The sequence below is a fragment of the Sebastes umbrosus genome, chromosome 1 (genome assembly GCF_015220745.1).
Source record: "Sebastes umbrosus isolate fSebUmb1 chromosome 1, fSebUmb1.pri, whole genome shotgun sequence".
Taxonomy (NCBI): domain Eukaryota; kingdom Metazoa; phylum Chordata; class Actinopteri; order Perciformes; family Sebastidae; genus Sebastes; species Sebastes umbrosus.
In genome coordinates this window covers 4208450-4219092 of record NC_051269.1, presented here as the reverse complement: position 1 = coordinate 4219092, position 10643 = coordinate 4208450, and the positions used below count along the sequence as shown (strand labels likewise).

Below are 10643 nucleotides of genomic sequence, written 5' to 3'. Positions count from 1 at the left end.
TTCTGTTATCTACGTATGTTTGAATAGTGGTCGTGGCTCCGCCCCTTCCGCTACGCAGCCAAGATGGAGACAGTTGAGTGTGGAAAGTGTCCAGCGTTCCACACTCAATGATCTGACCGTTCTGAGTACAACATCCGGGTACTTTGAGTGCACTGCATTTTGCCGTACTTCCCAGTGTGAACGCACTTATGCACTCAAAGTAGTAAGTATAAGTACAGAAGTACGCGGATTGGAACACACTGTATGAACTACAAATAAAGTTAATGTTACCCATACAAGCTAGCATAAGCCACTATTTGGCTATGGCACCGTGTAGTAGCTGCCTCTAAGTATGGTGGCTCAGTGTGGCATCATGTTAGCTACATGAGAACAAGCTCTGGAAGAGCCATGTTGTATCATTTACAGTTTGTTTGTGTATTTGATGATTGTCATTGCTAAAGAACATTGTGTTTTGCCTTTGAATGTGTTTGATATGCATTAGATTAAAGGTCAATTTGTCATGTTGTAGAATGGGCTTTGGGATCCATTTTGATTCTTTGATGTGTGTTTTGCCCTATGAAGACGTGCTCGCAGGCTGTCCTGCTATTGGACAATTTGGATGTGTCCCTTTAAGTGTGAGTTTTTTTTTTTTTTCTCTGGTACTTTTCTCACACAACTGACCCTATAGCCTACATACAGAGAGGGTCACGCATTTTGATAGCAGAAACTGTGTTTGGCTAACCGAAGAGCACTAACACCTCAACGTCAACATTACCTGTCCACATCTGGACCCTTTGGTCTTTGTCGTGTTAGTTAACGCTAGCTAACATGACCTCGCATTCATTAAGCTGTAGCGGGGCAGCTAAGCTGAAATATTCATAACAATCGTGCGTGTTGCAATAAAAGCAACACATTTGGCACAGAAGTAGGTTTATACGTTATGAAAAGATATAGATATCAGGACGCAGTAAATTTGGCTCCTTGGGACTGTGGCAGCCATTTTGAAAAATAGGTGTTAAATATTCAAAAATGTTGCAGACAACAGATTTTATGACTCTTGGTGATTTCCAAGGTGTGTTCAAGCTGATTAGATCAGATGTCACAAGATCACAGAGATGACCCTTTTTATTTTTTAAGGGTACTTTTGAAAAGCTTTTAACCTGAGAGAAAGTGAAATCCAAATAAAAGGAGCATGTGGTCACTTCAGGGTCAAACTTCATCCCCTTGCCTTCATGATAGAATGACAACCAATACACCTTTAGAACGGCAAGATCTTCAGCTTTCCATCGATGCATGTATCTTTTCATTAGCCATAAATTTGACAGGGATATCACTGGATAAAGTTCAGGACTGCTGGTCCTCTAGTCATGGGTCGCATGAGAATGGTTTAGTTTGGGTAAGTGATTCAGGTTCTGGTTCATATGACAATGTTTTATCTGAACAAGGGAGCTGATATCTGTCTGGTCTCTAACCTGTGACCAAGCTGACTTGGTTGAACCTATAAGGAAACTAAGATCAGTCTCCTGTCAGAATACAGTAGCTCACAGGTTCAAAGAGACACACAAGCTGTGTTGTTGTGCGTTTTATTTTTCTTTCTTATTATTGTTTTGCTTTCTGCCTTGGTTGACTATGAATCCTCTTATATCACATATGTATCATCCACATTTCTGTATAATTAATATGTAATGTAATAAAAAAGAGGCTAACAAGCTAATCCACGGCAAGGTGCCAACTCCAATAGGATTAGATCTTTTGTGTTATTTATTTTTTTGATATGCCATAGCTCTTTTAAAAAATTTGGGGGTTTTAAAAAGAGGTATATACTGTAGTTGTATAACAGAAAACGCTGGCCGGGTTACAGCATGATACAAAAACTGAGGAAGCGGGTTACTGGGGGCAAAGTTTGACCAAAAGTAATCAAATAAATAATAACAAAGCGTGCCATACTCCAGTATATTGTTTACACTTTAGGATCCACAAATTTGACTGTTTTGGACATGACTAAAGTGTGCACGTTGTCGGTTTACTTGTTTTTCAGTGAGTGTCATGAACTGTATGTGGTCACTTTATAAATCAGAAACGGTTCCTCTAAATGAGCTGTCACAACTTCCGTAAGGTTGTGATGTCACAACTGTACAGTCACCATCAGAGCAGACTGGGCTTTTTCTAGAGGGGGTCTTAAAGAGACAGGTTCTAAAATGGAGCGAGCGTTTCAGGCAGAGGGTGAATACAGGCAGTCAAGACAGTATGAAAAATAATGTGTCATTGTCAGAGAATACAGAGGGTGTGTCCGTCCCCTGGAAGTTTAACCAGCACAACATATTAGCGAGGTCCTGCCAGCAAGCCGCGTGGCAGCGTGCCCACATAATGACACCAAAACAAATTGCAGCATTGTTTTTTTTCTGTTAATTTGCCTTAGGCGCTGTGAAGAAAACGCTTACAATGGCAAAGAAAACCCTGATGTTTATCAATCGAATTCACATTTTGGCAAATTCCACAATAATCTGCAGTTTACAACAGCTTCATAACAACACTTTTTCACCTTTTTTTCAGGTTAAAGCTTTTAAAAATCACCCTTAAAAAATAAAGAGGGGAAAAAATCATGTCTGTGATCTTCTGACATCTGATCTAATCAGCTTGAACACACCTTGGAAATCACATTCATAAAAGTCATAAAATCAGTTTTCTGCAACATTTGGATATATTAAGTGCCTATTTGGTGGCCATTTTGAAAAATGGCTGCCACGGCCCTCAGGCCCAAAAATTAGTTGTGCCCCAATATCTATATCTTTTCATAACGTATAAACCTACATCTGTGCTTTTTAGGATACATCCTAAGAATAGGTAATTTAACATTAATGTGACATCATCTTCGGCGAATATACTGAACTGCTTCCAGTGATACATTTAGAAACAATCCTCCAGCGTATTTGAGCCAAGTTTCAGATTTTTTTTCTCTGAAGTCTGATATAGCCACATAGTATCCAATGAGCTAGCTTACAGTAACAACTGTTGGTCACATCTGATCTAATCAGATGTGACCAACATCTGGTCACATCAGGCTACAGGAGGAAAGGCTAAGGAATACAATTTATCTAAATAATATAATATGATATGATATAATATAATATAATATAATATAATATAATATAATATAATAAAGTGTTGCACTCACAGGGTCATTTTTTCTGCATTATGACATATTACAGTAAATGCACGACTTTTACTTGTAATGGAGTATTTTTACAGTACTGCTACTTTTACTCAAGTAAAGTATTGCTTCCTCCACATCACGTCAATAAATTAATATTTATATAAAATTAAATACTTACTTGCGTAACCCTGGTGTTAAGCCGTGCAGATAACTCTGTTTTTTGTGCTGAGGCTTTAGGCCAACCTTGCATGGTATAATGAAGGGTTTTTATGGAGCCCACATCACTGAAAAATTACATTTTAGAAACAAAAAAGAAAAAAAATCCCAATTATTCAGGAATAATCCACAACCTGTCTATCTATGTTGTAGGTCTTGTTGTTGTATTTATGCCTTAGTTCATGTCTTCTTCTTCCTCCATGTCTCTCTCTCTCTCCCTTTAACTCTCTCATCCTCACCTGCCTGTTTTCCCTCTCTTCACCTCTTCCTCTCTTCACCTCCAGACAATCTGTGCTTGACCTTCATCATGACTGTCATTGAGATGGAGGAGCAGCGGGAGGTGGGCCTCACTTTACCAGAAGAGGGCGTTGACAACCCACACTGTGTCTCCACGGAGGAGGAGGAGCAGCTGTCCTACCCAGCCCTAGAGCTCCTGTGGTTTTCGGCTGCTTAAAACAGACCACAAGACCCCGTAACTGGTGTCTGCCATCGGCCTGTTGCCCATGATATCTTTTCTTACTGCTGGAAGTTTAACTTTGCCTGACACAGGTGACACCAAATATGTGTAGTAATAACAATAATAATACAAACTTGAGAAGATATCATACCAATATGTAGCAATATTTCTGAGTGTATCTAATGCACTCACCTGTCTGGCTAACGCCTATTAAAACATTACAACATTGTATAAATATGGTCATTATTAGTCTCATTAGGTGCTTCTATAAACAATCTACTATCCTCTGTTGTTGATGAATTATATGAATGAATGAATATGATCTCATCCTATGTGCTATGACTCTTGCACTCTTATAAGGGGGCACTGGCTACATTTACATTTACCATGAAGGCAGTTATCTCAGGAACAAGTTGGACTTCTTCATCAACTCTGGAGAGTGAGGGTAGCCTGACTTCTGATTCTATTTTAGAGGAAGCATTCCACAAAAATATTGTTGAACTATCAGCCTCTCGTGGCTTGTTTTCATATTCAGAATGTGTGTACATTTTGATTTTAGTAAATGAAAAACATGGTTTCTGTCTGCAACCGTCCCTTCAGGTTTTTGGATCATTTTATGGATTCCCTTGTGACTCCACTTGCAAGTCCATCAAGTGATCAATTGCATGTGTTGTATGTCTGGAAAAAGTCTGAAATAAATGTCTGAAAAATTTGGTTAATATTTCCGAAAAAAAAAGTCTGAAAAATATCTGATGAAAAAAAAGTCTGAAAAATGTCCGAAGAAATAAAGTTTGAAAAATGTCCAAAAAAGTAAAAAAAAAAAAAATGTAAAAAAAAAAAAAAAAAAAAAAAGTCGGAAAATGGTCTTTGGAAAAAAAAAGTCGGAAAAATGTCGGAAATTTTTTTTGAAAAATGTCTGGAAAAAAAGTCGGAAAAATATCTGAAATTTTTTTTTTTGGAAAAATGTCCGAAAAAAGGGCAAAAAAATGTAAAAAAAAATAATAAAAAATGTCTGAAAAAAATCTGAAAAAAAAGTCAGAAAAATGTCCAAAGAAATAAAGTTTGAAAAATGTCCGAAAAAAGGGATGTATTAAGAGAACTGGATACAGCGTTGGAAGCGGGGCCCGTTCTTTCCTACATTCAAACATACTGTACATACATTTTTAAATTGTATGGTATTTTTTCCCTATTCTATATTTATGTTTCTTGTCTCTGCACCAGTACACTAAAGCAAATTCCTTGTATGTGAAAACCTACTTGGTAATAATCATTCTCTTTTTCTTTTGCAGATTTTCTCAAAATTTGGTTAACATTTCCGATACATTTGGATGGAAACCTGGCTCCATTTACTTACTGGGACATCTTAACGCACCAGGGCCATCATTAATGGTATTAATTCCACCTGTGTGTTTCTTGCTATGATAAGTCAAATTGTCTGCTGTGAGAAGTGTCTGTTGTCTGTTTCTGTGAGTGGGAAGCCAGTGAGGAGCTCTCGTCCTCGTCGGGCAGGGCACATGCAGTTTTACAGCGCAGTCATTTGTTCTCATTTCTAAATAACCTACAACCTGTCTAACTGTCTCTCTGCTCATGTTGCTTGCCTTGTTGGAATCTTGTACAGCTGTGGCTACCACGTCTGCACATGTTAAAGGGACTGTTTGTAACTTCTTACACATATAAATCATTGCGGGTCGGTGTCTCATGCGCGCCCGCGTGTGGCTACGCTGTTCAGACTCAGACTCCAACACAAACTACACGGAAGCACCAAAACCCTAAAGTTGTATCTAGTGAAGTCCGTCTGTTAAACAGTGTTGGCCGCGGTCAGAGGACGCGGGGGAGACCGTAGATTTGGTCTCCAGGACCGGAGTCTCTGCTGTGGTTTCAGCTGACGTGTGTCGCCTCACTGTTTTGACCGATTCTCGTTCATGTCTATCGGAACTCGGATCGGAACTCTTGATGTACCACACTTTTATTGCACGACAGACAAGACACACAGTCAAACATATTAATATACACTGCTTCAACCTGAAGTTTGGCCAGTTAAAAGCATTTCAGAGTTTACAGAGGTCAGGTTAGTTTCCTGCCGTGAGTCTCGGGTTCACTTGGAGAGCGTTGCTCGGCTCCAGCCAGCCCTCTCTCTGGTGTGCAGCCTGAAGTGGGTGTTGAGGTGCGCCGACTGGTTGAAGCATTTCCCGCAGACGTGGCAGTGGAATGGCTTCTCGCCCGTGTGGATCCGGTGGTGCCTCTTCAGCATGCTGACCGTGGTAAAGCTCTTTCGGCACACCGCGCAGCTGTACGGCTTCTCCTTGGTGTGCCAGCGCATGTGGACCTCCAGCTGGCAGGCGAAGCTGAAGCCCTTCCCGCACTCTTTACAGCTGTGCCACCTCTGGATGCTCTGGCCCGGGTGAGAGGAGCGAGGCGGAGGCAGCTTCAGGGATCTGACGTTCTTGATCTGCAGTAAGTGCGCGCTCTGTTTTCCACTTGTGCGAATTAACCCCCTCACCTGCTGCTCTGTTTTCTGAGTCCTGAGACTCTTTGCGGTGCCGGGGCGAGAATCGCTCTGAGCCGCTCGGCAGTTTGAGTGAACAGTCATGGAGGATGGTAAGCTGTTGGCTGGCTGCTGTTGTTTCCTGCTGTCCTCTCTGTCACGCTCCGCTTTAACCTCCTGGGATGTTAGTGGAGGCGGGGAGACACTCTGTCTGCTACACACAGTCTGGGCCGGTGGAGGGTGTGACCTCTGCAGTGGCTCGACGTGACTACAGTTTCCTTCCTCTGAGCTGCTTCCTTCTTGTGAACAAGCTGTCTGACTGTTTTTCAGTTTCGGTTCTTCTTTAATCTGTGGCAGCAGCTCAACACTGCTTCTCCACTCCAACTCGCAGGGCTGATCATCGTCTTGGGGCTGGACAGAATGAGAATCTGAAAGATGACAAACATCACAGTCATGCTTAGTATTGTATTTGCATAAATATACTGTATTGCTGTGTCTTTTTTGAAGGGATGCCCAAAGATGAACTGCAAGGATGTTTTTGTAATCTGTTAGTACACTTATATCACTCTGTTTTCTATTTGTTTCCATTAAACCCCGTTCAAACATCTGCAGATTTAACCTTGAAATCAGAAATCCCCACAGACTAACACTTTTCGATCTCGGCATCACTCAAAAAAATGGCGTTGAAATGTTCAGGTACATGCCACATGGAAGGTGAGGAAAAAACTTAAAGGTCCCATATCGTGCTCATTTTCAGGTTCATACTTGTATTTTGTGTTTCTAATAGAACATGTTTACATGCTGTAATGTTCAAAAACTTTATTTTCCTCGTACTGTCTGCCGGTATATACCTGTATTCACCCTCCGTCTGAAACACTCCGTTCTAGTGCATTTCAATGGAATTGCAACGGAAATCATATTTACTTCCTGTCAGCTAATGTTATTCACATACACTGCAACAGGAAATAAACTGGGACACATTAAGAATGTTTACGTTTAAAACTGTATAATGGTCTAAATATTGTATAATTGTGACATCACAAATGGACAGAAATCCTAACGGCTTGTTTCAAATGCACAATTTCTGAATACGGGCTGTGTGTATTTCTCCGTATATTGATCGTTTTGATAGTTTAACAGTATTTATATATCACTTAAACCTGCTTTATAATATAAAAGACATGAAAATCTCACTTTTTACAATATGGGACCTTTAATTTCAGACCCTGCTCACTAGAGCACCAAATGTGGATTCATCTGCAGCTTTTCAAAGGATTTGTTGACATGATGAAAATATAGAATGACACTAGTTTGGGATCATCTACATATGAAAACATTTTCAGTTTCCCCAACTACTCAATGAAACATAACTTTGCCTTGGGGTCTGACCTCCAGTTTTTTCATCCGCTGAGACGTGAGCTCCGACATTAGCTAGCTCTCTCTTTACTTCTCAGTCATCGTAACCTACTTTTCTTTTTGTTATTCCTTCAACATGCCCCGTATTAAACAGACCTACTGTGTAAGATACCTTCTCCAGCTGATATTGTAAGATTACAATATGTTACTTTATTTTGGAATTCTGGTTTTGTAGACACTTTGTTTGATTTGATTTGAGAAAAATGGATGCTACGATTGTTTAATTACCCGTAATATAATAAAACTATCTCACAAGATAAATAAAAACTGAATATCCATGTAAATGTTGCTTATTATATGTAAAGCCCATACAGACGAACACTATGGCAAGTTGTCTCCACATTTATTCTTGACAACATGATTATCATAATGTGCTATTGGTGTTTCGTAATATTTGAATTTGAAGTCTTACTTAATATATTTGTTCTGTTAGCCTAATATTGTATTCACAGACACACATTTTCAATAAATAAATCAGTTAGGGGGTAATATGTAAAGGATAATGTACAGCGAGCCGGTCATTGTTGTGAAAGAATCCCCGACAGGTCTCTCATCGCCCTGAAGGGGATTCTTTCACAGCAATGACCCGCTAGCTGTACATTATCCCGCTTATTACACAGCTACTTACTGATGATATCAATATTTTCACACAAAAACGGTCCGCCAGAGTCCGACATCAGAACTGCGCCCATAGCAACGGTCTGTTATACATAGCAACGGTTTGCTATACATAGCAACGTCTGTTATACATAGCAACGGTCTGCTATACATAGCAACGGTCTGTTATACATAGCAACGGACTGCTATACATAGCAACGGTCTGTTATACATAGCAACGGACTGCTATACATAGCAACGGTCTGCTGTACATAGCAGCGGTCTGTTGTATATAGCAACAGTCTGTTATACATAGCAACGGTCTGCTGTACATAGCAACGGTCTGCTGTACATAGCAACGGTCCGCTGTACATAGCAACGGTTTGTTATACATAGCAACGGTCTGCTATACATAGCAACGGTCTGCTATACATAGCAACAGTCTGCTATACATAGCAACGGTCAGCTATACATAGCAACGGTCTGCCATAAAGAAATTACAGACCGCAGATTGCTGAGTAATCGACACAGCCGTGTAATAAGTAACCTTAAAGGTGCTATTGATAACATTCACCAGCTAGATGTCGCATTCTCCCTCCCCCAATCCGTTGCATTTACTTCACAACAAGCTTACTTACTGTCAATGGTTTTAAACATAAACATTCTAAATGTATCCCAGTTTATTTCCTGTTGCAGTGTATGTAAATAACATCAGCTGACAGGAAGTAAACATGGACCCAAACTGTTGCCTAGCAACGCAATTCCGTTGCAATGCACTAAAACGGAGCGTTTCAGACAGAGGGCAAATACAGGTATATTCAGGCAGACAATTATGAGGAAAATAAAGTTGTTTTTTTAACATTACAGCATGTAAACATGTTGTAGTAGGAACACAAAATACAAGTATGAACCTGAAAATGAGCACGATATGGGACCTTTAAACAAAACATTAATTTTGGACCTGCCAACATTTTTTAAATGATTAATTCACAATCATATTATTTTGTTCAGAAAAAGCCATACTTTTATTTGTCACCTTACTTAAGGCTCTGTAGATGTATTATTATTTTTTTTAATATTAATCTACTTAAAAATGTTTTCAAAATAATATTTCTTAGTACAAGGAAAACCTTTCCACCATGGTGGCAGGTGACCTGACAGGTTTACCTGCCACAGCCAACATTCAGCCTGGATATCTGGCAGGTGACAGGTGCTAACTTCACTCCCTGTGTGTGACCCGGGCTAAGTGCCAGACTGTTAGCCAGAACACACAACTCAACTCTACCTGTGAGCTCCGTTAAACACTGACAGATTCTGAAGGAGACATGATGTAACAGTGAGTCCATCAGTAAACAGAGCACGTCAGAGCCGAGCAGCCCGGCCAGTGAGCAGCTGCTGCTGCTGCTGCTGCTGCTGCTGCTCACCTGGCTGCTGTTCCTCCTCATCCTCATCCTCACCTGGCTGTTGCTCCTCATCCTCATCCTCACCTGGCTGCTGGAGGAGCCGCTGGACGGCCACATTGAGGAGCCTCTTGAGCCGCTCGTTCTCCTCCTTGGAGCGCAGTATCTCGCTCTGGTACTCCACCACGGTGCTCTTCACGGCGCGGAAGATCTCCTCAGCGGCCGCCGTCAGCCGGTCGTTCAGAAACACGTTGAGCAGCTCCAGTTTGGTCATGTTGTCTACTGCTGTCTCCAGAGGAGGGACGTCCTTCTGTTTACATCCACTGACCCGGAACTAGAAGCCTACCGGCTTCTGGGTGCTGTCAGAGCTCAGAGGGTCTCTGGTGGTCTGCACCGCCTGCTGCTGGACGGGAGACTACACTGCACACATGTGTGGGTTTAAAGGTCCCATATTGTAAAAAGTGAGATTTTCAGGTCTTTTATATTATAAGCAGGTTTAAGTGATATATAAATACTGTTAAACTATCAAAATGCTCAATATACTGAGAAATACACACAGCCCGTATTCAGAAATTGTGGGTTTGAATAGGATTTCTGTCCATTTGTGATGTCACAAATATATAGATCATTACACGGTTTTAAACGTAAACATTCTTAATGTGTCCCAGTTTATTTCCTGTTGCAATGTATATAAATAACATCAGCTGACAGGAAGTAAACATGGACCCAAACTGTTGCCTAGCAACGCAATTCCGCTGCAATTCTGTTGAAATGCACTAAAACGGAGCGTTTCAGACAGAGGGTGAATACAGGTATATTCAGGCAGACAATTATGAGGAAAATAAAGGTTTTTTTTAACATTACAGCATGTAAACATGTTCTAGTTGAAACAGAAAATGAGCACGATAAGGGACCTTTAAAGGGACTATTTGTAACTTT

At 40.6% G+C, this 10643-nt stretch overlaps 1 protein-coding gene across 3 annotated transcripts; it reads right to left on the bottom strand.

Annotated features, from left to right (window-relative positions):
- Nucleotides 1-5754: 5754 nt before the first annotated feature.
- Nucleotides 5755-10117, bottom strand: LOC119485509 (zinc finger and SCAN domain-containing protein 22-like). 3 transcript variants are annotated; one of them, XM_037765154.1, is made up of 2 exons: nucleotides 9729-10117; nucleotides 5755-6719 (listed from the first exon to the last, which is right to left on the bottom strand). In XM_037765154.1, exons 1-2 carry the CDS (start codon nucleotides 9976-9978, stop codon nucleotides 5902-5904), a joined length of 1068 nt encoding a protein of 355 aa, XP_037621082.1. In that variant the 5' UTR covers nucleotides 9979-10117; the 3' UTR covers nucleotides 5755-5901. The 3 variants fall into 3 exon arrangements, with proteins under 3 accessions (XP_037621082.1, XP_037621089.1, XP_037621096.1); XM_037765161.1 differs by having other exon boundaries at nucleotides 9762-10116; XM_037765168.1 differs by having other exon boundaries at nucleotides 9792-10114.
- Between the last annotated feature and the right edge of the window lie 526 nt (nucleotides 10118-10643).